General features: G+C 54.0%; 2 protein-coding genes across 7 annotated transcripts in view; both read left to right on the top strand.

Moving 5' to 3' along the window:
* Window positions 1–16: 16 nt before the first annotated feature.
* Window positions 17–10,590, top strand: PTPN9 (protein tyrosine phosphatase non-receptor type 9). Of its 4 annotated transcripts, none has more exons than XM_039557874.1 (13): window positions 17–357; window positions 3,964–4,107; window positions 4,551–4,640; window positions 4,742–4,866; window positions 5,464–5,569; window positions 6,187–6,297; window positions 6,525–6,853; window positions 7,224–7,317; window positions 7,425–7,494; window positions 8,001–8,079; window positions 8,313–8,463; window positions 8,555–8,762; window positions 9,030–10,590. In XM_039557874.1, the coding sequence occupies exons 1-13, from the start codon at window positions 325–327 to the stop codon at window positions 9,254–9,256; spliced, it is 1,767 nt and encodes a 588-aa protein (XP_039413808.1). In that variant the 5' UTR covers window positions 17–324; the 3' UTR covers window positions 9,257–10,590. The 4 variants fall into 4 exon arrangements, with proteins under 4 accessions (XP_039413808.1, XP_039413806.1, XP_039413807.1 ...); XM_039557872.1 differs by lacking the exon at window positions 17–357 and adding an exon at window positions 729–1,088; XM_039557873.1 differs by lacking the exon at window positions 17–357 and adding an exon at window positions 1,128–1,654.
* Window positions 10,591–13,357: 2,767 nt separating this feature from the next.
* SIN3A (SIN3 transcription regulator family member A) overlaps window positions 13,358–27,664 on the top strand; it is a 32,257-nt gene continuing 17,950 nt past the window's right edge. The window contains exons 1-5 of one of the 3 annotated variants that reach the window (XM_039557758.1): window positions 13,358–13,424; window positions 22,131–22,351; window positions 23,770–23,946; window positions 25,377–25,483; window positions 25,990–26,272. In XM_039557758.1, the coding sequence (XP_039413692.1) occupies window positions 22,163–22,351; window positions 23,770–23,946; window positions 25,377–25,483; window positions 25,990–26,272 (756 nt within the window). In that variant the 5' untranslated portion in view covers window positions 13,358–13,424; window positions 22,131–22,162. Of the gene's footprint in view, window positions 13,425–14,527; window positions 14,720–15,248; window positions 15,526–22,130; window positions 22,352–23,769; window positions 23,947–25,376; window positions 25,484–25,989; window positions 26,273–27,664 lie in introns of those variants that run through there. The other 2 variants (XM_039557757.1, XM_010412306.3) reach the window with 2 other exon arrangements.

The raw sequence follows: 27,664 nt of genomic DNA on the forward strand, positions 1-27,664 counted from the left end.
CGCCGGGGCAGAGCGGAGCGGGGCGGGAGCTCGGCTCGGCCCGGCCCAGCCGAGCGGCGCTCCCGGGCCGAGCCAAACTTCCCGGGGGACTCAGACATACGCGCACACACATATATAGATATTTAATTTTTTGTAATTTTTTTTTTTACATTTTAATTTTCTCGGCACTTTCGGCGGGGCCCCCGGGGCGGAGCCGCCCTCGCCGCCGGGAGGGGCCGGTGCCCGCAGCGCCGGGGATGGGCTCCGCCGGGACGCTCTCCGCCTAGACCGGCCCGGCTCGGCTCGGCTCGGCCCGGCCCGGCCCGGCCCGGCCCGGCGCGCAGCATGGCCGCGGAGCTCAGCGCCGAGGAGGAGCAGGTAGGTCCCCGCCGGGCTCCCCTTCCCCGGTTCGAGCTGGGCAGGACCCCGGGGGTTCCTTCACCCCACCGCTCCTTTCCCATCGTTTTTAGCTACCCCCCAGTTGCAAGGCTGTCTCTTCCCAGCGAGGCCGTTCTCCCGATGGGAAGCCCCCCCCACCCCAACCACCCACGCAGCCCCCATCCTTGCAGCCGCCAAACCCGCAGCGTCCCAACCCACGCAGCACCCACCCTACAACCCCCATCCACGCAACCCGCCCCAGCCTTCCCGCTCCCCAGGAGCCCTCGCAAGGCCCGTGCCGCGGGTGCTGGGGCGTGGGTCCCCCGTCCCCAGAGCAGCGTGTCCCTGCTGGCAGGGCTCCCTGCCGTGGGCAGGCTGGCGTGGGGATGATGCGTGGGGATGCGTTGTGCACGCGCTTCCCACGCCCCAGGCCTCCCGTGACGTCCCGGCTTCCTCCGCCGGCCTTGCGTCACCGCGGGAGGATGTTGCTGGGCTCGGGGAACGGGGCCCAGGAGCCGGCCGGGGCGCCTCGGGTGGCCGGAGCAATCCTGCCTGTCCCCTCCTTTGTCCTCTTCCCCAGGCTTGCCCACTCGCGGCCGCTGGGCTTCCCTCTGGATGGGGATGTGGAGCCTGGGAGCGGGACTGGGCAAGCTGCCGGGCTCCCTCTGCCCCCTCGGGCTGTCACATTGGCCACCTTGGTGGCGCTGAGGACGGCAGTGCGAAGGCAAAAGGTCCTGTTTTCGTTCCAAAATGGTCGGTTTTCCCGTTGGTTGGCTGGTTGGTTTTCTCCTTTAAAAATGCTTCGTTTCTACAGGAAGGTTTGGGAGGGTTGGGACGGAGATGCCGTGTTCTCAAAACCTCCATAGAAGAGTCCCTCCTGCAGCCTGCGCTGCTGCTCAGCAAATGCAGAGCTACCGGGCTTTTTTCCTCCTGGGAGCAGTACTGCTCTCTCCAGGGTGATAAAATCTCAAGGAATGGGGAGTGTTTTTGCCCTCTGTCCCCACAGGTGCCTGAGATTTGCATTTTTCCTGTGTCATGGAGGAGGCAAAGCTTCCAGAAGGAGGGTTTTTGGAGAGCCTGCAGTGACAGGGAAGGCTGGTTTGCAGTGGGAGCAGCGTCCCAGGAGGGAGATCTGAGATGTTTGGTTTGTGTGGGAATATTGGACGGAGAAGGTGAAGAGATGTTTGCAGTAATGGCTCCAGGTTTGGGTCATCAGCCTGGTGTGGAGAAGGCTGCCTTTGGTGCTGCTCTTGGTGGTTTGGAAGCCAAAATAATGGAAGTTTCCTTCTTTTTGTGGGTAAGTGGTGGTTTGGGCTGGAACATGCCCTTCCTGCCACCCCTTCATGCTTGTCGGGACCATCAAGATTTCCTCCACTCTCCCCTGTTACCGACAGCAAGCCAGGAGAAAATTCACCCTTCTCCTCTTAGGCCAGCCTTGGGACATCTCTTCTGCTGGCTCTCTGCAGTTCCCTCCCTCGCCTATCCCCGAGGAGCCAAACCAATTTTCCTTGAGGGTTTTCAGCCCAGCTGCAATTTTCTCAGATTTATCCCCCACTTCCCCACACTGAAGAAGGAGGGTAGGTTTGCTGCCTGGGGGAGGAGGGCTGGAAGAGCCCCCGGATTCCGACAGCGGTGGATTTGTCACCACCCTGCTCCAGCAGAGCGGGGACGTGGATGACGCCAGCACTCCAAAGACCAGCATTGTTCCAAATGCCTGGCCACGGACAATTTCGCTCACAGTGCTGCCGAAACAGGGCTTCTTGCTGCAGCTCTGGGTCACGGGCTTTGTTTTCGGCACGTGGAGCAATCCCTGCTCCGCTGGGATTGACACCTGTATAAATCCATGTGGAATTGGGGCTGGGAATAATGATGATGAGACCCGGTGGAGTGCACGAAGTGGGCAGAGCTATGGCTGGCATTGATGCTCAGCCCCGCAACACCTGGCTCCCTGCTGTTGAATGGTGGCACTGGTAAGTTTGGAATTTGGTTTTATTCCCAGGGAAAGCTGGAATTCATGGCTGAGCTGCCTGCAAAGCCAGCGCTTGTTCTTGTGAGCCTTCCCCTTGCAAAAAGCCAGTCATCCCTCGTGACGGATGCTGGAAATAGGATTGCGTGAAGTGTGACGGGTTAGATGTTGAGGAAGGAGACCTGAGCCACAGGTTTCATCCTCTCCTCATTGCCATCATGCCCTTTAGGCTCCTCTTCCCATCATCTGGGAACGCCCTTCCCATCCTAGGGTATCGTTGCCATCTCAGGCTGTGGTGTCGGCTCTGGTCACTGTCTGAGGGCAGTGGGAGTTGTGCCTGGTGTTCACTCCCGTATGTGGACCATCCTGCATGTGCTGGGGAAGGATTATCTTCACTGTTATTTTGGGTTTGCATCTGCAGCCCTGGATTTTGGGCACCTCGGGGTATGCCCTGGCATAGTGGAGGTGTGCCCAGGATATACTGGATAGGATATGTTTATGGATAGGATATATTCCTATATGTGTGGATGTGTGCTGTGTTAAGGCTGAAGACGGTTCCTGTATTGCTCCATTTATTTTCCTGTGGTGCTTGTCTGGCTGCTTTCTGCGACTCTGGGACCAAGTTAGAGAGCTCCTGGCTGCAGTGCACTGGGAGAGAGACCCCTGGGATGAGCCGGGCTCCTTTGGCTCATCCCGTGAGAGGGGCTCGATGTCCCTGGCGAGCCTCACACCGCCGATAAACCCCGGCCCTTCGCTTCCTCCTGTCGGAAGTCATTAACACCGACAAGCTTTTCTGGCTCAGTAGCTCCCAGTAACTCTGAATAGCTCCCAGTAACTTCGTGCCGCTGCCTGACATCCTACACCGCCGCCTGCCTGTGCTCCCTGCTCCCAGAGCCAGCCTTCAGCACTCCCTGTCCCTCCTCCTCCTCGGACAGCATTGCCATCCTCCACTCTAGGGAGGATGGAAGCTGTTTCATTTTGCCGTGTGCCTGGGTGGGAGCAAGGCATTCTGGTGTCTCCCTCCATCCTGCCTGCATCCTTTGAGCAGGATGTGGTGGAAGGCTGGGCTGCGCTGCCCCGTCTCTCTTGGGGTTCCTGTGTGGGACAGGGGATCAATCCGCAGCAGAAGGCAAAGCTGTGTCCTGGGACCCTCCTGGTCTTCCATGTATGTGTGAAACTGGTGTTACTGGGCGAGCTGATCCGTGAGCTGTAGCAGGTCGAAGAATCAGGCCTCCATGTTCATTGCCTGTGTTCCCACAGCCAAGTTCGCTGCTCCATGGTGGAGCTGCAGCCCCCGGAGGCCGCTGCCAGCTGATGGGGCTGTGCTGGGGATGCTGTGTCTGAATAGTAGTTTGTTGCCTGTAAAATTCTCCTTTTGTTCCCCTTCTCCCTTCCATAGGTGTCCCCCAGCTTCCGTTTTTCCCACCCCTTGCTCCCTTCCCCATGTGGCATTTCTGCCGTCTCCATCACCGCTGCCCTTACCCCTTTTGTAGTGGAGCTTCCTGCTTCACCCCGAGAGGCTGCCTTGTCTGTTGAGGACTGTAGCTTCAACAATGACCAGGGATGTTCCTCGGGCAGTCCTCCTCCTCCTCCTCTTCCTCTCACCCTGTCTCACCACACACCCCTGATCTCTCCCACAGGCAACCAAGCAGTTCCTGGAGGAGATCAACAAGTGGACAGGCCAGTACAATGTGTCCCCGCTCTCCTGGAATGTGGCTGTCAAGTTCCTCATGGCCCGCAAGTTCGACGTCCTGCGGGCCATTGAGCTCTTCCACTCCTACCGGGTAAGTGAGGGGGCCGGAACCCCCCAGCCAAAGGGCTTCCTGCTCTGCGGGATATCCCTGCTCCCTAGGACCACCCTCCTCCTGCTCTTTTTTCTTTTTCTCTCTCCCTTACAAGTTTTATCCAGCTGGAAAATCCTTTTTCAGCCAAGGCGGGTCGCCATGGAGATCTCGTTGATCCCAATCCTTTCCCCTCCTCTGGAGCAGCTCATGGGGTGCCCTCCTGGCTGGTGTGTGCTGCCCACAGAGCATTTCCCTATATATTAAGGATATAGATCCATGCATGCCTTTTCCAACCTGGTGTTGCAAAGCTGCTCTACCTGTTACCTGGGGGGTGTGCTGGAAAATGATCCCATGGAGGAGAGATGCCCTCGGATGGCTGGGTGCCCCATGGAGCAGAGGTGGGCCATGCCTGTGCCCCCTGTCACTCCCCTCCCTGCCCGCAGGAGACACGGCTGAAGGAGGGAATTGTGAAGCTGAAGCCGCATGAGGAGCCATTGCGCTCAGAGCTGCTCAGCGGGAAGTTCACCATTCTGGTAGGTGGAGTGTTCCCCCCGTGAGTTATCCCAGCTGGGTGGCTTATCCCAGCTCTGCTCCGCATGGGTGCTGCGGGAGCCTGACCCTGTTCCCTCGGCAGAGCGTGCGGGACCCCTCAGGAGCCTCCATCGCCCTGTTCACAGCCAAGCTGCACCACCCCAGCAAGAGTGTGCAGCATGTGGTGCTCCAGGCACTCTTCTACTTGCTGGACCGAGCTGTGGAGAGGTGAGCCTGCCTCTGCAGAGGTGCCCTGTCTCACACTGTAGGGTTCCCAGGGAGCCCCTTCCCTCCCAGGGAGGTCACTGGTCCCCATGGCTTGAAATTCCCTGCTTTGAATCTCAACCTGTCCTCCTTATGGGGTTGTTCAGCAGGGGAACAAAATCCCCCAAGCCCTGAACCAGGCATTTTGCAGCTTTGCCCTGTCCACGCCCTGGGTTCAGTTTAGCAAAGCCCCAGATTCCTGCAGGCTTTGGCTGGGGAGGAGGCAGCCCCACCATCAGCCAGACGTAACATGAGCCCTGCCAAAAATATAAACCCGGGACATTCTCCTGCCATTTATCCTGCTGGGTTCTTTCTGGTTTTGACCTTACCCATCACGGGTGATGCTGCTGAGGCAGGCTTAAGGCTCGAGTCAGGCTTAAATGAGGGTTGTAGGAAGAGGTGGTGGAGCAGCTGGGAAGTGCAGAAGCAAGGTTTGGGTCTGTGAGTCCTTCTGGAAGCATGGGAAGGGATTTTTGGGAATCAGAGTGGGGCAGAGCTGCTGATGCATGAGCCAAGTGGTCGCATGTTGTGGGGTTGACATTGTTCTTTTCTCCCTCTCAGCTTTGAGACGCAAAGGAATGGGCTGGTGTTCATCTATGACATGGCAGGGTCACAGTACACCAACTTCGAGCTGGACCTCAGCAAGAAGATCCTCAATCTGCTCAAGGTGGTGCCTGGGGGTTAACTGCTGTCTGGGGACAGTGTGTGGGCCACTTGCTCACCAAGAACCCAAAGTTCTGTGGTTTTGGCATCAATTTTCACCCCAGACCACACTGACCACGTCTCAGCCGAGGAGCACCAGCTCCAGCCCCGCAGGACCTCGGGAAGATGCTGGCAGCTCGCCAGGCTGGACCCGGCTGTGGCTGCAGTGTCGCGCGGGCGGGAGGGATCAGCTGTCCCCAGGCTGGATTCCTCTCACAGCTGCTGGCAGTGCTTTTGGGAAAACAGATGCAAATTATTTTTTAATCGTGCTGGCATTTGGTGCCTCCTCCCTTCTCCGGAAAAAAAAGCAGTAACAGTAAATACTGGCCTGGGTGTGTTCTTTGCATAATCCCAGTTCCCGTCTTCACCTCTCCCCCATGGAGCCAAACCCTCTGCCTACCTAATTCCAAGGAAGTAATTTGTTTCATTATCGACTCATAAAAACAAGCACAGCTGTGAGCGTGCAAGGCACGCTTCAGATGGAGCATTGCCATCATGGGGTCCCTTTGCTGCTTGTCACCTCTGCTGGGATATGTCCCCTGCCACAGCAGAGTGGATCTGACCCCCTCCTCATGCCCACAGGGTGCCTTCCCAGCTCGGCTCAAGAAGGTTTTCATTGTGGGAGCACCCATGTGGTTCCGCGTGCCCTACTCCATCATCAGCCTGCTGCTGAAGGAGAAGCTGCGGGAGCGGGTGAGTGGGGACCCTCCTGGCACGGGACTCTCCTGGCACAGGACCCTCGGTGGGCAGGGCTGAGGCTGCTTTCCCTTTGGGACAGGGTGGTGGAAGCAGTTTGTGCCGTTCAGCCCCATCTGCTGGAAGCTGCTGAGCACCAGACCTTTGGCATCCCTGTCCCCATCCCCACTGAATCCTCTCCAGCCTTCTTGGAGTCACCCCTGCCTTTCCTCTTCCCCTCACAGGTGCAGATGGTGAAGATGTCAGAGCTGAAGGAACACCTTCCCCGGGAATGCCTCCCCGAGTACCTTGGAGGGTCCCTCAAACTGGACCCCCTGAGCTGGAATTGCCGGTTCCTGCCCCAGCAGAACGGGCACCCCGACCCCCTGGACGAGCTCATCCTGGTGCCGCTGGCGGCCCCCAAAGATAATGGCTCCGTCCATGTCCCCGGGCCCAAGTCCGTCACCCTCCAGGAGCTGCTGGATCACGTCAGCCACAAGCAGAAACGTGGCATCTACGAGGAGTACGAAGACATTCGGCGCAGGAGCCCGGCCGGCACCTTCGTCTGCTCTTTGTGAGTCAGTGGGAGGGAGCCAGGTGCCCCTCTCGCCCCAAAAAGCTGGGTGCTCCCCCTCCCCACGCTTCCGCTGCTGGATGGTGGTCCATCGGCCTCTTCAGCGTGTGGTGCTTGGGGTTAGCAACAGAGAACCCCGGCCTAGGGATGGCGTGAGCCCCCTTTGTGAGTCCTGCAGCCTGTGGGGATAGAAAGGAGCTGCAGAGGACAGCAGGGAGCGGGACCTGGCCGGGGCTCTGCTTCCCGAGGCTTTGGCCAGGTGATGGCAGCAGAGCCCAGGCTACGGGCCCCAGAGGCTTGCACAGAGGGAGGAGTGCTGCCTTTGCCTTGCCTGGAATACATCCCTGCTTCCCTCTGCTCCGCCTCCCAGGGCACCCTACAACCAGGACAAGAACCGGTACGGGGACGTGCCCTGCCTGGACCAAACCCGTGTCAAGCTGGCGAAGCCGTACAGCCGCCCGGAGGTGAGCCAGCCCAGGATGGAAACTCACAGTCCTGTGCAAAGCTGGCGCAGCTGTCCCTGACACGGGGTTCTGGAGGCCTTACCTCATCCGTGCTTTTCTCCCTGCAGCTGACTGACTACATCAACGCGAGCTTCATGGATGGCTACAAGCAGAGGAACGCTTACATTGGCACTCAGGGTATGGCTGAGCCAACAAGGGGTTGTTCTGCTCCTGATGCACCCATGGGTTCCACCTCTCTGCCCAGTGTCAGCCACTGGCATAGGGAGCAGGGCACTGCCCAGCAGGTCCTCCTTCTCTCAGGGTGTATTTACTCCTCCCTGGGTGTATTTATTCCCTTCCCAGTCTCCAGCTAGTGGACTGAAGTTTTTCCTGGGAGAGAGCAAGGGAATCCATCTTCATCCACGATAGCAGCCCTCTCCCTGCCCCTATCCCAGTCTGGATTTTCCCCATCTGCCCAGGGATGAGCAGAGAGGCGGGATCAGCGCTGAGCCATAGGGACTTGGTGCTGGGGGCAGCAGGCAGTGACAACTCCGGGTGGTGTTCGTGGATCCACACCGGGGTCAGCCACTACAGGAAGGGGCTGAGGTTCCCTGTGGAGGTGATGGGGGCCTGGTGAATGCAGCTGGGAAAGGGGTTGCCCAAATCCATGAGGTTTTGGACTGATGTCTGGGTTGTCCCTACAGGGCCTCTGGAAAACACCTACGGTGACTTCTGGCGCATGGTGTGGGAGCAGAACGTCCTGGTGATCGTGATGACAACCCGGTGAGCGCTCATGGAGGGACACAGCCCTCTTTTTCTGTGCAAAATGAGCATTTTGGGCTTGGTGCAGTGATCCTGCAGCAGTGGTGCCAGCCAGAGCCCCACAGAGGGGGAACATTGGGTCAAGGACAGACTGGTCCCTGCGGGATCCCCAAAGGACCAAGGCTGGGTGGCATGGGAGATGTCCCAGGCAGGGCAAGGAGGACATTACCTGCCTGTCCTTGTCCTGCTCCCAGGCTGGAGGAAGGAGGCAGGAGGAAGTGTGGCCAGTACTGGCCCCTGGAGAAGGATTTGCAGGTGTGCTTTGGGGCCCTCACCATCACCAACCTGGGTGTAGAAAACCTCAACCATTACAAGAAAACCATCCTGGAGATCCACAGCTCAGAGGTGCGTGGCCACAGCTGCCTGGTGGGGGAATGGCATGGGGGCACCAGGGGTCAGAGGACGAAAGAGGGTCTAACCCCTCTGCTTTTCCCAGACCAGGGAGCGGCGGCTGGTGTCCCACTTCCAGTACCTGAGCTGGCCAGATTATGGCGTCCCCTCTTCCGCCGCCACTCTCATCGACTTTTTGGGGGCCGTGAAGCAGCAGCAGAGGGTGGCTGTCAGCGCCCTGGGACCTCGCTTCAAGGGTCACCCTGGGGGACCCCCAGTCGTGGTGCACTGCAGCGCTGGCATTGGCAGGACAGGTAATGGGCAGGGAGGAGGTTTGGGGGTGGTGGGGTGACAAGCCCAGCTTCTCTGGGGCATTTCCATCCCGGGGACCCACTGTGTGTTTGCAAGCTGGTTGACCTGAGACACGTGTCCTCCGGACTTCCCACAACTATCAGACCTGGGAAAAGTCCCCAGATGCCTGTGGGAGATTGGTGGGGGGCTAAGCACCACCACTCCAGCTCTCACAAGGAGCAGCGATGGTGCCATTTGCTGCCTGATGCCATCCCCATCGTTGTCCCTAGGTACCTTCTGTGCGCTGGACATCTGCCTGTCGCAGCTGCAGGACGTGGGCACTCTGAACATCTACCAGACGGTGCTGCGCATGCGGACCCAGCGCGCCTTCAGCATCCAGACCCCTGAGCAGTATTATTTCTGCTACACTGCCATCCTCGAGCACGCCCAGCGTGAGGGCCTGCTGCTCACCAACCACAGCCGGGCCGCCCAGGAGAAGAGCTCGCCAGGGCACTGAGACCTGCTGCCTCCCTGCAGACCCCCCTGCCCATCCTCGGGGGCTGCCTGAGCCGCCTCGGTGCCTGCCAGGACTCAGCAGAGCCATGGGAGCGGCGGTGCCGGAGCACCTCAGCTGTCAGCACTGCTATGGAACTGTGCCTTATTCAACCCAAACGGTGGCTGCCACTCACTGGCACGGGAAGGGGCTCTCACTCCTCCCCGTCGTGTTTCGGTTGGGTTTGGTTGGTTGGGGAGGTGGTTTGTCTTCTCTTCAAGTTGTTGGGGTTTTTTGGGGGGGGGGGGGGGGGGGGGTTTGTTTGTTTTTTGTTTGTTTTGTGTTGTTGGGACCACCTAAGATGTACCTAGAGAGGGGCTTTGCGAAGTCCTAGGGAATATATTCCCAGTCCTGGGGCTGAGGAGGAGGCACATGCTTCGGTCTCGCCTGACGCTCCATCTGTGTGTCTGTATGTATGTGTGTATATAATATACCCCCGCTGTGACCCCCCAGCTATTATATAGATACATATATACAACCTCCCCTTTAGCAGCTCCCAAGGGTCCCTGCTGTCCTGCCACCTCACTGCTGTGATCTCTGGAGCGGTGAGTTTGGTCCTGGCTCTGTCTTGTCTTCCCCCTTCCCCTTATTTCCCCTCATGGGCAGCACTGGGACCCGGTATCCCCTCCTGTGCCCGTCCCACTGGAGGCACAAGGATACTTGATGGTGTCCTCCCTGTTTCTTTGTCTCATCTTCCCCATGGAGATAGCAGCTCTGCTCATGGGAGGATCTGGAGGATTGTGTTGTCCGGGGGGTGCTGAGCTCACAGGCATCCCCTGCCCCTTGGGTGCCGCTGTGGGAGTCACTAGGTACGAGGTGATGGGCACATGGGGACCGACCGGCTCTCCAGGTTGCCCGGCTTTCCCAAGCTGCCACTGGGAACCCGCAGGCCCAGCCCTGAGTTGAGTCATGGTCTGGGAAAGCGCTGAGCAAGAATAAACTCCAAACCCTGGAGAGGCAATGAGCCTCTGCCCCGGCCCCAGCCCCCACCACTGCCTGGGCCTCCCCAACTTTATACTGTAATAAGCTCTTTGAATGTGTATATTCTTATTTTTTTATAATCTTGGGGGAGGGGGGCATGGGTTTGGGAGTTTTTGTTTTGTTTTCTTTTGGGTTTTTTTTGTGGGGTTTTTTTTTTTTTTTTGTATTTAACATTAACTTGATCCAAGCCAGAGCCAGAAGTATTTGTAAATGTTCCTATTTTGCTCTCAGAGAAACCTTTTTGTTGTCGTTACTTTTCTGGGAGTTGTTTTGGTTTTATTTGTATCGATATATAAATATACCACCAGTGACCAGTCCTCTTTGCTGTCGTGGGGGCATTGGGTAGAACAGAAGAAGGAGGGAATTTAGGGCTTTGTACAGGCTGTGATCTCTGAAAACAAGTTGGCCCCATCCCTGGCTACACATGGACTTTGAGGAGCACAGGGCTGTGTTTAGGGCTTCTTCTGGCCTGGGTGAGGCTGAGACAGATAACCAGGCTGCAAGAAGCTTTCCTGGGCAGGCAGGATAGTGTCAGGAGGGAAGGCAGCACTATAGGCTGGCGTAGCCAGGGAGGACACAAGCCACCATGCTCTGAGCTTCTGCCTCTTTTCCCAGGGCCTTGACAAGCCCCAGGACATCAATCTCCTGTCTGGCCATGGTATCTGCCTGCTGCTGCCTTTTGCTGCATGATTTGGGGGTGCAGGCATTGCCTCTGTGCTTCTGGATCCCCTCTGAGCAGGCATGTAGGGCACAAAAATTAAGCGGAACTCCTGGGCTGTCAGGCAGCCCCAGTGCCTTCAGGTGCAAGTGATGCCAGTCCCAGAGCACCAGCCACAGCCTGAGGCTTTGGGATGAGGGAAGAAAAAAGGCAGCTTGTGCAAATGAAGCCCTAGAGCCAGCGAGAAAGCTCATGCCCCAGAGCAGGGCAGCTGGTGGGTGTGAAGAGCAGCACCTGTGTTTGCTCAGCTGGAGCCTAAAAGAGTCAGGGATGCCAGTGTCTTTCTAGGACTAGCATGGGGAGAAGCTCTCCCTTGTGCTCTGGGCGTGGACTGGCTTGGCTGTGCCAAACCGAGGTCAGACACAAGCACTGGAAGGCTGGAAAAGAACCAGAAGCAGCAGGGAATCCATCTGGAAGGGCTGCATGTCCCATTGCCCAGGAGTGCAGGAGAGGTGGGTGTTGAGAGCATCCCTGGAGCTGTGCACATCCTGCCTGCAGAGTGGTTCTGGTTCAGCTGCAGTGTCCTGTCCTTCCAGGTACCATTTTCCACCCAGCTGTCTCCTGGAGCAGCCCAGGCAGTGTGATCTGCTGCTCAGGCTGCCCTTGAGTTTCCCTCCAGGCACCCATTGCGGGGTGGCTCCTCTGAGGGAGCCCTCATCCTCTGAAGGGAGGCTCCCAGGGCCCTCCCTTCTCGCTGCCGAACTTTTTCACCCAGCTGAGCTTTCTTCTCAGCACACGTGCAGGAAGGGAGTGTTTGCAGTTTATTGTTAATCTTGTGCTGTCAGCAGCAGCTCTCTGTGGCTCAGCGGGGCTTTTGGCAGAGTGTCGGGTCCAGATCTGAAAGCTGCAGGGGATGCCAAGTGTCCCATGTGGCCCCATGAATGTGCCCAGCCCACGTCTCTCTTCCACGAGCTGGGAAATCCCAACAAAGCTCTGTGTGCATGGTAAAGGTGGTTGTGCCTTCTAGCTCAATTCCACATGATGTGGGCACAGAGAACCAAAAGTTTTCCAAGAAGACTCATGTCCTGGGTGTCTGGTAGGAATAACCAGGGGACAGGGATGGAGATCACCAGCGCTGGCTCTGAATGGGAACAGCTCGGATATGCTGCTCCCTTCAAGGAGGGATGAATATCCCATCTGTGCTGGAGGCGGAGGAAAAGGTTGTAAACCTTTTCCATGGAAAAACAACCCAAACACTCACCCTCCCTTACTATTTCCAGGGCTGTGTTTCTTCTCAAAGCCAGCATTTTCAGTCCTCTTGCACAACATGAGGTTTTGTTGCATCCATTCCTTCTGTGCCAGCAGGTCCTGCTCAGCAGCAGAAATATGGATTTCTCTGGGAATAGTCACTTCACGCAGACAGCCAAAGTTACTGGAAAGAAAAACTTTTTGGAGAGCGGTGGGAAAAACGGGCTGCTGAGTACAAGCAGCCTGATGCCTGCAGCATCTCCCCTTCCTTGGAGTGGCCCAGAGATGGGGATCAGCCACCACGGGCAAAAGTAACAGCACAGGCAATTCCAAGAATGAAATCCAAAGTTCCGCTGGAATTTGGAAACGGGGATTTAAAGGCATTGCAGGGCAATCCTAAAGCGGCGCTGCCATTGCTGTGCCCACCTGTCTCATTTGGCTTTCTTGGCTGCATGCACACTGCCTCGCTAATGACGATTACTTTAGTGCTTGTAATTTTGCGCCCTGGGAGTTTGGAAAGAGCCTAGCTCCAGAATGCTTCATTCCCAGCCCTTCTGCTTCCTCGCGTCTGGTTTCCAAGGCTCAGGCTCGATCTCCAGTGGCACTGCAGCCCGTGCAGGCTCAAATCCCCCAGTCGAGAGCCCTTCCAGGAGTTAAACCGAGCTGCAGCTTCCAGCTACAGAGACCCTCCTCTGCTGTGCCTGCTTGTCCTGGCACCACCCCACTGCCTGCTCCTGTAACACTCTCCCAGTCTGAGAAAGGGAAGAATACCTGGAAAGAAAAAAAATTTAGGAGATTTAGATCTTGTTTGAGTGAAGGTGCTTGAAACGCACATTTCAATAGAAGTCTGGAACATGTGTGTTTGCATTTCACCCTTTCCCGAGCGCACTCTAGATGCCCAGATGAGCACTAACGGGCGGCCAGGCCTGGCTCTTCCAGCCTCCGTCTGGGGAACCCAGTAACTCCCTCCACAACTTTTCAAAGGGAGATAAAAACGATAATTGAAGGCATTAACCCCCATCTCCATCTCGTGTTTTAGCGGACGGGAACGCTGGCCACCGCCGCGGGGGCACCGGCTCCCTCAGCTCCCTCCCGCCCTCCGCTGTGAGGCCTTTCCCTCACACCCCCTTCCTCCCGCCCCCCTCCCCCCGTGGGCGGTGCGGCCGTGACGATCGGCACCGCGAAGCCAATCCGCCCCGGGGGGAGTTCCCCCTCCATTCAGGGCTGCTCGCCTGCGCGCTGAGGGTATGTAACAGCTGCTTTCCCCACACACACTTTCCCAGTTTTGCCCCCTTTCACGGGAATCGCTTCCCACGGGGCGGGCGGGAACCTGAGGGAAAAGGGGCGGGGGGGGGGGGGTAGGAGGGGAGAGCAGCGCGCGCGCGCTCCGGATCCCGCCGGCGGGAAGCGCGCGACGGGCGGCGGGAGCGGGGGGGGGGGGGGGGAGGCGAGTGACTGAGTGTGTGCGCGGGGGGGGAAGGGGGGCATTGCTCGGTGGCCACGCCCCCTCTCCGGCACGCCATTGGCCGCAGCAGCGCAGGGCACCGCCCCCCGCGGCGCGTACCGCCCACGCCCCCCCCTCCCCTTCGGTGCGTGCGTGCGTGAGTGTGAGTGTGTGCGAGTGTGCGGGGGGTGTGCGTGAGCCAGTGTGTGCGTGTGCCGTGTCCCCCCCACCCGCACGTGTAACCGACCCGCCCCACGTGGGGCGCCGCCATCCCGGAAGTGAAGGGGTCGGGGACAAAAGGCAGCGCCGCGCCGCCCCCGGGCCCGGGCCCCGCCGCCAAGTCCCCCCCCCCCCCCTCCCGCCGCCGAACCGGTTGGCGCCGGGGCCCGGGGCCGGGGGGGGACGGCGGGGGGAGCCGCTCGCGCGGGCCGCGGCCGCGATGTAAACATTCCACAAAAGGGCTCCCCAGAGAGGGGGGCGTGGCCTCGTCGGTGGGGGGCGGGCCAGTCCGCCGCGTGGGTGGGCCCCTCGCCGTGACGGCGGCGCGGCCCCGCTCGCTAATTGGCCGGTGCTTTGGTCTCGCAGCCAATAGGACGGCGGGGGAGGCGGGACGGGGGCGGGGCGCGCTGCTTATACGGACATTTTTCTTCGGCGGTCGCTCCCCCCCTCCTCTCCTCCCTCCCTTCCTCTCCACATCCCCTTCCTGGGGGCCGCGGCCAATAGGGGAGGGCCTGGTAGGCGGGGCCAGTGCTCCCATTGGCCGAGACGGTGACGGGCGCGCGTCTCGCCCAACGGGCGCTCGGGGCTCCCCCCCTGCGCGAGGAGGGGCGGGATTTCCCGGGGAACAGAGAAGCGGGCAGCGCTCCGCCGCGGCGGCCGACAGACGGTTACTCCATCTTACCCCCCCCGCCGAGCCCCCCGCCCCCGCCGGGGCACCGGCGCCGCCCCCGCCCGCTCCCCCCCTTCGGGAGGAGGGGCGCGGGGATCCCCCCTTCTCACTGCGCCGGGGACAGCCCGCCCCCGCCGCTCGCCCGGGAGGTGCCCGCCACCCCCGGACCCTGAGGGAGACCCGGCCGCTGCCAGGGCCCGCTTCGAGGTAAGGAAGAGCGGGGCGGCGAGGACGGGAGGCCGCCGGGCCCCGGGCCGGCCCCCTCCGGCGATCCGTAGGGGGCGGGGCCCGGCGCCGGTGCGGCGGCGGCGCGGGATTGGGGGGGGGGCCGGTCGGTGCCCGCGGCGCGGCTCCCCGGGGAGCTCCGGCCCGCGCGGGCGGCCGCGCGTCCTCCCGCCCGCCCCGCCCCCGCCGGGGTGTCCCGGCCCCGGCATGGCGGGAGCGGCGGGCGGAGCGTGCGGCGGCCGCTGGGCGCGCTGCGAGCCGGGCGCCGCCTCCTCCCCCCGCCCCTTCGCCCGCCCTCCGCCCGGTGCCGCTCCCGGGCTGCGGCGGGACCGCCCCCGGCAGCGCTCGCCCGCATTGCACGGCCCCGGTACCGGCCGCACCGCGCGCCGGAGCCGCCGCGGGGCTCCGCCCGCCCGGGGGGCGTTCCGAGAGTCGGCGGGGGGGGCGCGGGCTCCTCCGGTCCCGGGGTTCACCCAACTTCCCGGCGGAGTTGCCATGAAAGCGCTTTGCCGGGGCCGTACCCCCCGCCGGGGTCCCGCTCTGCCGCCTTCCGCCGCGCCACGGGCGCTCCGCGGCAGCTCCGGGGTCGCCGAGGGTTCCCCCCGTCGCTTTTCGCAGTTTTCCAGCTCCATAGCGCAGCTCTCCAAAAGGACCTGTTGGAGCGACGCGTAAATACATGGAAACCCGAGAGCACCTCGTGCACCCAATAATTTTCCAGCGATTTTAATAGCGAGCCGGATCCCTCTTCTCGTCCTCCCGTGCTGTGAACTTGGCAGACACTTGCACTGGTATTTCACCCCCTTTTTGTGGTTCTTCAGGCTGTTGTACATCCCTAGAAACTACTTTAGGGGGTTGGGGTTTTTTGATAGCAGGAAGCTGGTGGAGTTCAGGTAGCTTTAAAAGTATGACCGTGCTTGGTGTCTGCTTAACTAAATCTTGTTTCTTCTGCCTTTTCCTGGCCTGGTTTCAGAATAAATTTTAATAGTTGTTATTTGTGTGACTAGTACGTGTGTTCAGATAGAAGTTACCTCCCTAAAGAAATCCATTTACTTGGACTACTGAAATGGGGCAAAATAACTTGTGTCAGCTCTATTTTAAACTAATTATCAAAGGCATCTCCAGCTGTGCATAGATTTTCAGTCTCCCACGCTGTCCAGAGGAATCTAAACCTGGTCTGTGTGCTAAAGTGTAGCTTAAGGCTGACATAATGCCTCACGTTTCACTTTTAACTTGCCACTTCCAGTTGTGCTAAAAGGTGTAGGGTCAGTAAACAAGTGGGAAATGCCAAACTTAATTCCTTACAGGTGTGTCTGTACTGCCCATTTTCCACTCCTAACTTGTAATTATTTAAAAAAAAATACAGTTTCAGAAAGGTAAACATTACTATATAGGATTAACAGTACAGTATTTTAAATTAAAATGGCATTTTATTTTAATATACTAATTTTAAAGCATCTGTAAAACTTCCTTCATCACATAAAGTGCCTTGGGAGCTCGGTGTCAGCCTGTGCTGGATCTCCAAGGACAGAAAAGCACTTTTTAGGGTCTTTTTTTTTTTCCCCTGCTGAGGTGAAGTTAGCAGTTTTTCACACGGGTACACTCTTTGCAAAAGGAAATTGTGCTTTCTCCCCTCCAAAGTATCATATCCTCATCCCTCCCGCCTTCCTCTTCTGGTGAAGATACATGGTCTCAGCATGAATTTGTTTGAGATGCTGCAATGTAATCATTCATCCAAAAAAATAGCGCTAATTTGCTCAAGTTTGGGGAAACTCTGAGTGATTCAGACTGTTTTTGTGAGCAGTGTGGGGAAGGGGGATGCTCTCCCCCTGGCCCCCGCCTGGATTGCCAGGGGAGCCCTCTGGACAGGCTCCTGGCACGTGTGCGTCTTGGGGCTGGGAGCATCGTGTTGGAATTGGCAGGCGGATCATTTACGTTTCCAGGATTTATGAATCGTTTTCTGTCCAGATTGCTGTTCTGGACTTCTCCAGTGTTGGAACGCTTTTATGGCTGTTGGAGCTGGAGCAGAAAAGAGCCCGGTAATAGCTGTCACTTCAGCCTGGGGGTGCACTTTTGGGACCGTGCTACTTTTTTCCAACCTTGCTGGGGTCTTTTCTTGTTACATTTGGTTAAATAAAAGGGTTCTGAGCATTCTCTCTGTGCATGGGGTAGGTGCAGTCAGGGAACGGGGCAAAACAGTGCTCTAAGCTCTGTAGAGCTTGTTTTGGATCGTGTCTGTGCAGTGGGGTTTGGCACCCAGGCCACTTTTTGGCAAAGCAGGGATCAGTGCCTTACCAACTTGTTACCCATCTGGATGAGTGGGGTTTATTCATGTCCCGTCTGCCTCATGGTGAGTGCTGGCACAGCTGTCATGATGCCCCCCCCCCCCCGCCCCGAAAACTCTCCTAACTGCTCCCAAAGCTTCAGGTCGTGCTTTTCCAACACCTTTTTCTAAGAATGTTTCTCATTTCATTTTGGAATGATGCTTTGGTCCTGGATGTGCCTCTCTGTAGGGTGGCCAGGGGGTTATCCCTGTGCTATGGGCGGGGGATCCGGGCTGTGTGGCACCATACAAACAAAGTATAGCAGTGACTGCTGAACAAGCTGGGTCATGTTCTGGAAGTTGTGTGGCTGGGTTAGCAGCACTGCCAGCTCCTTTCCAGCAGGCACTGCGACGTACTCGTCTATAATCCTATGCAGGATGTGTCCTGCAGGACATCCGTGACTGTTCTGGGATCAGAGTTGAGACTTACACTTGCTCCTCCCGACTTTTGAGTCCTCTCTCCCTTGAAAGAAAACCTTTTAAAAAGCCCTCACATGTGTTAAACAAATCCTGTGCAGCTCTGCAATTTCCCTGCAGTTTTTCAGGGGGACCAAAATCCTCTCTGGTGGCTCTTTCACAGCTCCTTGGTGAAGGTGGTGTTTATCCACAGGTGTGTTGAGTTTCCAACAGGTGCTGAGGCAGTGCACCTTCCCGGTTTGCTTTCTTCCTAGTCTCTATTTGGCTTTTTCTTTTTTACTTTACCAGCTGATCTCTAATGCCAGAAGACCCTGCTTATCTGGTGGGAAAACCTGCAATAGAGATAATGGAGATTTTGGGGATATTATGTGGTAACACGCTGGGGAGCCAAGCTGCCACCAGAGAGGCAGTTTTGCAAGGGAGGAGGGAGAGCACCTGGGCTCCTGTGCCTCTGTTGCTCCCAAGGAGCAGTGAGCAGGCAGGAGGAGAGCCCTGCAGTGCTCCACCAGCCTTGTCCCCACTTTGTTCCTTCTCTTTCTGTGTCAGTACTGCCACTCCTCTGCTTCCCTCAGTACCAGAGGGAAAGGGATGTGCTCCATTTGCCTTTATCTGTCCCACCGGCTTATGTGAGGCAGATGGATGGGGAAACCCTCTGATGAAGTCGGCGAGGTAGAATTGCATAATTCTAGTATTGTTTCTGAAATCCAACATAGCTTTTCTTAATTTTTCCTTTGCTTTACCAGCTGAGGATCCTGTGTGTGTGTTTCTGCCTGATGCATCCTACCTGTGGCACGGAGCTGGTGAGCTGGGAGGTGACGCAGGTGGGAAGATCCAGAGGTGTGTTCCCATGCAGCATCCTTTTCCTGTGAAGGGGAGCACTAAAAACCTCAGAAAAAAAAACCCCAGTAGTTTTCATCCTCCCCTAGATGGAATGAAGTGTGCTCTAAGTGGAGTTAATAGGGAGTTTGGGTAGAAACACTGCTGGGGAAGGGGAATGCAATTCTTGACTTGGTCTGCTCAGGCAGTGCTAAGATCTACATGCCTCCTGTTAATGCTTTTAACAAAGGAAAGTACCTGAATTTTGTGACTTACTTTCAGTCCCTGCTGTATTTTGAGGGCTTTTCAAACCTCAAATTAAGGTTACAGATGGTGCAGTTTGAATTGGGGCTCTCTAAATCTACACTTCAAAGCCCATAAGGGGATGCCAGAGATGTGTGCTACATTTCTGAGATGATGACATAAGCGTAGTATTGAGTAACCTGGAGGGAAAATGCTTGGTACAAGTCTTTGATATTGTATGTTTATTCTCAAAATACCTCTCTCTTAGCTGGGCTTTGCCATCATTAAGGAAAAATCAGTTGTTACTGAGGGTGGAAGTGGGTGGAATTGACCCTTTGAGCAGCATGCTTTGGCTAAATCTGTTCAAAATGACATGTCTAGTCTTGGGTTTCATCTCAGTGTTCCCTCCTCAGCTCTTTGGTGGGCTGTAGGAGGGGTAGGATTTGCTGCACAACAGATTTCTCCAGCTTTTGAGCAGAAGAGGTCAGTGGGAGATGCCTGGTCAAGATTAACAGGACTTCAGCGAGGAAATGAATGCACTTAGGGACCATTTAGCATCATATCTCCTGCAGGATGCAGGCCGGTCACTGTTCTGGTGCTGGTTTGCTTTCTTCTCTCTGTAGAGCTTGGTGGATGCAGAGTTATCATCACTAGACTGTGTCTAGTACAGCAGAGCTTCGAGATCATCATCTCTCTGCTAGGATTAATAAAGCCTGTCAATTAGCAATCTTCATTAAGGGCTGGTTTGCTGGGAGATACTCTTACTCAGTGGATTGCAGACCCCTGGTAGGAGTTAGCATGGTGTCGCCTAGGAAGATTGACTTCCTAGGTAACTAGCACTAACAGTGCTATTGACTGTTACCTGTGTATTGTCCATGTATATATACACACCTGTATATAATACAAAATTTCGCAGTTTAGGCAGGTCCAGTGCTTGGATAGAAGTAGAGTCCAAACTCAGTTGGTGAAGGTGAGGGGAATTCAGAGGGAAGATGAATGTACATGAGCTTTAATTATTTACTTCACAGAAGTTTTAATGTCAACCATAAAGCAGACTAGATTTTTGGAAGATTGTATGCTTGGCCTGCAGGAATCGGGAGCTTTAAAAACTGGTGTTTGTGTTGCTGGTGTGTGTGTGGTGATGGATCCTTGGTGCTGTCATGATTCCCGTGGCCTCACAGGCCAAGAATTTTGGTAGCTTTGTAGGGAAAAGTCTTCTCAGACAGCCTGAGGTGGCATTTTAATCCTCATAAGGGCACGTGAGTCTTCCAGCCATCTTCTGCCCTCAAACAGCCTCTGCTTTAGGGATTGGTTAGTCCATCTGAAGGGGTGAGTGTGGAATGTTGCTTTGGGAAATGAGACTCAAAGTTGGAACACTGAGCAGCCACCACGCCACATTTACACCACGTGTATCTAGACACAATTATTGAAAGGGTGAGGGGAGAAGAACCAGCCTGGGAGATCAAAAGCAGGTGGCAGGACTGGCTGAGGGACCAGTGTTTGGAGCAGAAGGGTATCCAAGTTGGTGAGAGGGTTATAAATAGCTGCCACCAAAGCTTTGCCCAGACTTTACGTGCACTCAGCCATTGTCATGCAAAATCCTGGCCAGCTCTGCTCGTGGGTGGATGGTGTGAGGCCAGATTTACTCAGTTTAGTCCCAGCCTTATTAGCATAAAACTATGTTTTTGCAAAGCTAAATGTGGTCTGTGCCTGAGAGGAGTTGCTCCATGTTAACCTGCCTGGCTCTTCATTTGTCAGCAGACCAGTTAAAAAGATGTGGCCAGTGCAGGCACCATTAGAAAAATGAGCTCGTGGAGTGTGCTCCTCTGCTTGCTGAGTGTGTGCTGGGGGTCAGGCTTACTTAGGGTTTGTAACTTGCAATTAAGATGCAGTTGATGAGCTTTCCCCTTTACTTGGAGCAAGGAGTCCTCCTCTGCTTCCTGTCTGTGACCTGCCAGGTGATTTGGGGACCTCTTGAGAGGTTAAACTTGAAGAGTAACTTCATAAAGAAATTAAATCATCTTCCTTGTTGTCCTACCCTCTCCAGGTGAAAGGAAGGACTAGTAGGGAGAGTTTATATTGGATACCGGGAAGAAATTCTTCCCTGTGAGGGTGGGCAGGCCCTGGCACAGGTGCCCAGAGCAGCTGTGGCTGCCCCTGGATCCCTGGCAGTGCCCAAGGCCAGGCTGGACATTGGGGCTTGGAGCAGCCTGGGCTAGTGGGAGGTGTCCCTGCCCATGGCAGGGGGTGGAATGAGATGATCTTTAAGGTCCCTTCCAAAACAAATCTTTCCAAATCTTTTTATGTTTTTATGTCATGGAGGGGAAAATCTGCACCTCTGTCCTGCTGGTTGCTGTTTCCATATTTGACATGAGATGTTAGTAAATGATCTTTGGGTTATTTGATTAATGACAGATTTAGACTGTGAAGAGCTGTCCTGACCTGGTAGGTGGGGATTGGCTCAGTTGGCTGCTGTACCATTATTCTGAGGGAACGTCATTCCCTCTTGTTGATCCATGTGTTTGCCTTTGTAATGGATGTGTCTAACTGCACTGAACTGAAAAGGCCTTGCTTTGGAGAGGTCTTGAAGCAGAATAAGGTGGATTTCACTGTTTTCTGTCCCTCAAACATCTTAATAGGCTGCCTGTGCTTTTACGAAACAGCAGATAACATCTCAAGGATGGCAGTAACTATCAATGGACAGAAAACAGCCCTGGAATTTGCTTGCAGTAGAGTACTGGGGTGAGTAGTTCAATCCAACAGAACCAGGAATTCCTGGCTCCTTTTGGAGTGGGACCAGTGGCAGAATAACCTGTCAGATTTGAAGTCAAATCAAGTTGCTTGGAAGCAACTTGAAGTTGGGCAGGAACATGAAGAAAAATACTGGGGAGTAAGTGAGAGAGCTGCTGATCCATGCTCCCCGGCAGGCAGGCAGGAATCCAGCTGCTGAGTGGGGCCGGGATGCTGGCAGCACCACAGATGTGTGGCATGTGGTATCCAAAATACTCCTGGTATAGCAGACCTGGGTCTATAGCAGCCCTGTGTCTTTCCCTGAGGTTACACACGAAATGTGTTTAATACACGTGTATTAAATGCAGAACACTTTGGGGCTTTGTGACTTCAAACTCTGATTCCGTATCCTGCTTTTCCCCGTGTCTTAAAGCATCTCTCACAGCTGTCTGTCATCCTACCTGGACTGTCCAAGAGGGGTTTTTTTATGATGTCAGTATAAACTGTGTGTAGGTAACACATCCTACCCCAGTCTGTTGCGTTCAACCACTGCGTTCACGAGCTTTGTGTCACTCAGGGTCTGTGTGTGCTTCAGATGCTTCAGTTAGCAACATCCTTTAAGTGAGACTAAAGAAATCATTAACTTTCAAGTTACTACAACAATAAGGCTATACTTTTTGTGCTAAGATACGGTTGCATGTTCTATGCTGAAAGTTAAATCTTTAATTCCACTTTCCCATCTCAAGATGTCAGTACCTGAATAGACAGAAACTCGCCCTACCTGCTGGCAGCAATCTCAGCGTCACCCACGGTGCAGGACAGGAGCGCTGGATCAATTCCCTGTGCTAACCGGTCTGTTTTTCCCAGGTTTTGTAGTGCTTCCCGAGCATGAGTTCAGCATGAAGCGGCGATTGGATGAGCAGGAGTCACCCGTGTATGCGTCGCAGCAGAGACGTATCACCAGCAGCACCGAGGCTTTCCCGCACCAGCACCGCGTGCTCGCCCCGGCCCCGCCGGTCTATGAGGCAGTTTCGGAGACCATGCAGTCGGCCACGGGGATCCAGTACTCCGTAACTCCCAGCTACCAGGTGTGTGTGCTCAGCCCTTAGCTCACGGACAGCCAGCACCGTGTCACGGCACCGTAGAGTTCTGTATTTGACACAAGGTTTTGTTTTGGACAATATACTTATCGTACATCTCATTTGCAGTGCTTGCTTTATTGGCTTCATTCATGAACCAGCATGGTGTGACTTGGCTTTCTTGAACACGATTCTTTTAATGATTCTCTCAGACCATGGTCTCTAAATCGCAGAGTCAGGTTTGTGGAGGGGTTTTCCTCCATTTTTCTGTTTTTCAGCAGGAAAAGATTTGCTGTTGTAAAAGATGTATGGTATCTTGGGTGATCTTAAGCTTAACAGACTAGATCAGCATTTAGATTGAAGACTTTCAGGAAAATTGAAATGTTTTGGAAAACGTTACCCCAGAGTCATTAGGTGGCACTCTTCCCTCTGTTGCCTCCTTTACAAGAAGCTGGCAGTTGGGTACGAGGGAAAAAATATCTTTTTAAGAGTACACTGGAGATAGCTGTCAGTGAAAGAGCAGGGAAGGGCTATTTGTGTGATATTTGTCTTTGCCACATTTCTGGCATATTGAATCTTCCACACTTGTGTTGCTGGTGAGCTGCTCTCCCTGTCTGGTGCCTGATTTTACACACAGCTTCATCCTTGCTTCTGCAGAAGGGATGTTCACACTCATAGTGGCAGCCACAGAGCTGAAGAGCTGCAGGCAGACCCTTGCAGGGGCTGGAAGAGGCTGTGTTGATGCTGGTAGTCCTTCTTAAAAAGAATTTAGATGAACCAGCAGGCAAATCTTACTTTGTTCATGAGGATCAAATAAAGTATGTCCCATCTAAAAGAGGCTCAAATGGAAAACTGGGTTTGTGAAAATGATTTTCCAAATTGAAACTTCCCTGGTTTACAGTATGAAAAAGTCCCAAAAGTGCATGCTTTCTATTCCTTTCCCTGTTTTTCTAGGGGAAATACCAAGCTGGGTTTTCCCCTGAGCCTGCTGATGCCAGAGAGCTGTCATTTGACTTCCAGTACCCAAACTGAACATCAAGAACGTAGCAGCCCATAAAGATTCATTCACTCAGATTATTACTTGTGACATGTAGGGAAAGGAGAGAACCTTGACTCTTGTCAGATTAAAAATCCCATTTTACCCTCCTTTTTCAGGTCTTTATGTCAGGGGACATACTTGACAGCCAGTGAGCGTGCAGGCCGGGGACAGCCTGTGTTTGGAATGCGTTTGCAGGGAGGGCTTTCCTGTACTTGGAGTATAGGATGAGAGTTGTCTGGAGTTTGTTGAGTAAGGTTGTCAGCAGTCATGGTTAAAGCTCAAACCAGCTGTGTTCTGCTTCCTTAGTTGTGTTCCCGTGTCTGGGAAGCCTGGGAGGCTCTCTGCCACGACGCCGTGGCCGTGCCTGACATGCTGTTTGCCTTGGCAGGTGTCGGCCGTGCCGCAGAGCTCGGGCAGCCATGGGCCGGCCATCGCCGCTGTGCACAGCGGCCACCACCACCCTGCGCCGGTGCAGCCCCACGGCAGCCAGGTGGTGCAGAGCCACACGCACCCCACACCCCCGGCCGTGCCCGTGCAGGGCCAGCAGCAGTTCCAGAGGCTCAAGGTAACGTCAAGCAGTGCTGCCCGATGTCAACCATCCTCTCCCGAAATTCCTTGTGCGGCCAGGGCCCGTTTTCTATCCTTTTTGCCTCCCTGCTGGTGACTTCCTAAAAGCTTTCTTGACAAGGATTTGATGCTTCTCGTGTTTGGGAGTCTATTGAATGCAGAAATGGGCTTCTCCTTCTGCTGAAACCCTGTGGTTTCACATACCATAATACAAAGAAATTGGACTTGCTAGGAAAAGATTTGTGGCAGGGAGGAAAAGGAAAAATGTATTGCTTAGAGTATTTGGATGAATGGGTTAAATTACCAAAACATTTGGTGCTTTTCTGAACACATGGCATATGTGGGTGGTTGTGTGGGAGTAATTTGGGAGTAAGGAAGGCTCTATTCTCAGATTATGTGCTGTAAAATCCTTAAACAAAGAGAGAAGTCCACCAAAAATAACCCCTTTAAGTTGCTACATTTGGAGAAGGCACATACATACGAATTGATGCCTGTTTCAGCTCCTTCCAAATACGGTGCGAGTCTTTTCTGGTTTTGGTGGAAACCATTGCCCTTTTCCTTTTGCTGAATTTGGGAAACTTCATTTCTACAAGTCTCTGAAAACCAATTTCAAAAAGAGTGTTTCTTCCAGTGAAATCCATGGAAAATCCTTTGCTAGTGCAGGGTTGGGGCTATACATGAGTCTTTCTTCCGTTGTTCAATTTCAGACGAAAGCGCGGCCCTGTGTGTAGCTCTTGCAGCTGCTGAGTGCGTGGCCTGGCTGCTGGAGGCACAGGGATGCAGAGCTCTCGCTTTAGGCTGTGGCTGTTCTTTCAGTACCTCTGAAAATTGGCTGTTGGTGCACGAATCATGAACCTCTTGCTGTTTGAGGTGTAAAACAATTTGCCGCCCACAGTTGCCATTTTCGAAACCTTCTATGTCGAACTGAAATGTCTGGCTTTTTGAGAGAAGTGCAAGCGTGTACCTGGCAGACATCTACTACACTGAATATGTCATTTCCACTTTCTGCTTATTCTTAGACTTCCATAATAATTTCCACATATGAATGCAGGAAAAATACTCAGTCTAGTTCTGTTTATCCTAGCAGTCACTTCAGTCATGGTAAATTTGGAGTGGTTTTTTTGGTGGTTTTTTTTTTTTTTTTTTTATTCTGAGTAATTCTGCTGATCTGTGTTGCTTTTTTTTTTTTCCTTTTTGTCTCTTTTTGGTACTGTTTTATCTCATGGGCCAGGAGTGGGGAGTGAGTACCTTTTATTCAAACAAAAGTGCTGGTAGTAAACTAACCAGGCTCGTGAGCTTTTTGCTCCTTAACTCCCTGCCCAGGCTCAGGGCTAACAGCTGTGTTTTCAAATAATGAGCGTTTTACAGAACAGTGGTAGGTGAAATCAAATCTACTCTGCTAATGTTACCTGTCTGGTCTGTCTCCAGGTGGAGGATGCATTGTCTTACCTTGACCAGGTGAAGCTACAGTTTGGTAGTCAGCCACAGGTCTACAATGACTTCTTGGATATTATGAAGGAATTTAAATCTCAAAGGTAACAAGCTGCATTTTTCTTCTTCCTTCCAGGTTAGAAAGAGTGTATGTGGACGTGGGAGCACAGGGCAGGATCTAAATTCTGTCCTTTGTATACAGAATAACACACCCGGACAGTGATGTAAAAGCAGTTGTGTGCTTTATTTTCTAAAAATTAAATGCATCCCTTCATTTATACTGAATCTTTGCTTAGACTGGGAGTTCACAAGTTCAGTCTTGACATTCATCTGGTTCATCTGACATTCATCAGTCATTCATCTGGTTGTCTGCCCATTAATAACGGTCAGACTTGGGACTAGATCTCGTGGATATAAAACGCTGTTTGGGCTAATAAAATAATGCTAATGTCAATCTTGAGCAGTGTGTTTATAGGACTCAGTTTTGCATTGTTTCATAGGTTAGGGGTGATAAGGGAAAAAAGTGCAGTAGAGGGTTCCTCTGTGGAGAGCCTTGTCCCACTGCAAGGTCCCAGAGGATCATGACATCGTGATCTTTTTCCTTCCTCAGCATCGACACTCCAGGGGTGATCAGCCGTGTATCGCAGCTCTTCAAGGGCCACCCAGACTTGATCATGGGTTTCAACACCTTCTTGCCACCTGGCTACAAGATTGAGGTGCAGACCAACGACATGGTGAACGTGACAACCCCGGGGCAGGTTCACCAGATCCCCACGCATGGGCTGCAGCCCCAGCCACAGCCCCAGCCGCCGCATCCGTCGCAGCCTTCGGCGCAGTCGACTCCGACACCAGCACAGCCGGCGCCGCAGCCCACACCTGCCAAAATCAGCAAGGTGAGAGGCTTTGGGTGACCTGCACTAAGAGCACAGGGATTCTGCTGCCTCCAGCTGAAGCTGGTGTGGAGCTAGAGAGTGAAAAATTAACTTAGACACTGCTTTTCCCCAGTATTTGTGAACCTTCACGTGTTTCCCTTGTGCTGCTGGGATAGTTTCTCATTTTCAAACTTGAAGATGCAGTCATAGTTAATTTGACAGCAGTTCAAATAAGCTTTCCAAAAGATTAAGAGTTTGGAAAAGCCTTGTTGCTGGCAGTGGGGAACTGAAAGACAGTCAGAGCATCTGGTAGATGGCACACACATTATTCAAGAAGTGATCCAGCAACCCTAGGGAAAAGGTTCCTAGTTAAATCACTGGGCACACATTATCTGCCTGCTTTTGTGTATATTGTCTTAAACCTAAAGTCCCAAGAAATCGCCCATAAAACAGAGGTTGTGGTGAAGATGTTCTTCTTGGTGTGAGTGTGTCTGGTTTCAAATGCTTGAGGCAATTAAGCTTTTAGGAAACCTTCATTTGGTGGCTTCTGCATTGTTTGAAGTCTTGTTTTCAGATTGGATAGTTTTTGTAGAGGGGTCTGGTTCAGCCATCAGCTGGAAGGGTTCAGGAGTGACTAGCAACATCTAAAGTGCAAGAGTTTAGGCAAGATGACCATGATGTTGCCTGTAGGTATTGGTGTGTGAGCCCAGAACAGAGACCTTTCAGTAACAAAGGAAATTTGCCTCCGATTTAGATACAATCTGGATGCTACTGTCCAAAAGATGTAATTATGTGAAACAGAACAGGATAATAGATGTTCAAGGAGATTACTCCAGATAAAATATCATGTATTCAAAATGTGAAAATATTTCAGAGCCTTAGGGAGGGAATCTCCAAAGTTTCAAGGGTTAATCCCTAAACTGTTAAATAACAGTTGGCTGGAAAAGCTAAAGGAAAAGGTAATATGCAGTTAAAAAACAGCAGTTAAATGTGGCAGTTAGCTGATCTCTGGACAAACATCGTTGGGACATGCAACTTCCTGCTCAGAAATGGCAAACAAAAACATGCTGAAAGATTTGCTAAAAGATTTGCCAAGCTGGACTCTGCAGATCATTCCAGAATGAACTTGCCTGTGTCAAATTTCAAGGACTTTTTCTTAAGAAGTAGTACATGCTCTCAGTGAAGAGCTGGCTCCTTCTTAGCACCATGGTATACGTGGTTTTCTCCTCATCAAATTGCAAAGTGTTGAACTGTCTTTGCTAAAACTTTTAAATGAACCTGAGGGACAGGCTAGACAATGAGGTGAGATGTCCCTACCAGGCAGGTGAAGCTGCAGCTGAGCAGGGCAGGACCTTGTAACAGGATATTTATAGCCATTCTAAGATGGTTACTTACATTCTCAGTCCTGAAAAC

This window comes from Corvus cornix, chromosome 10 (genome assembly GCF_000738735.6).
Source record: "Corvus cornix cornix isolate S_Up_H32 chromosome 10, ASM73873v5, whole genome shotgun sequence".
Classification (NCBI taxonomy): domain Eukaryota; kingdom Metazoa; phylum Chordata; class Aves; order Passeriformes; family Corvidae; genus Corvus; species Corvus cornix.

Excerpts from the sequence above, each read along its gene's own strand:
- PTPN9 (XM_039557872.1), top strand. The coding sequence starts at position 744 with ATGATGCGTGGGGATGCGTTGTGCACGCGCTTCCCACGCCCCAGGCCT. Across the intron at positions 6,854-7,223 it reads GGCACCTTCGTCTGCTCTTT|GGCACCCTACAACCAGGACA; the intron begins GTGAGTCAGTGG and ends TCCGCCTCCCAG. Across the intron at positions 8,763-9,029 it reads CGCTGGCATTGGCAGGACAG|GTACCTTCTGTGCGCTGGAC; the intron begins GTAATGGGCAGG and ends CGTTGTCCCTAG.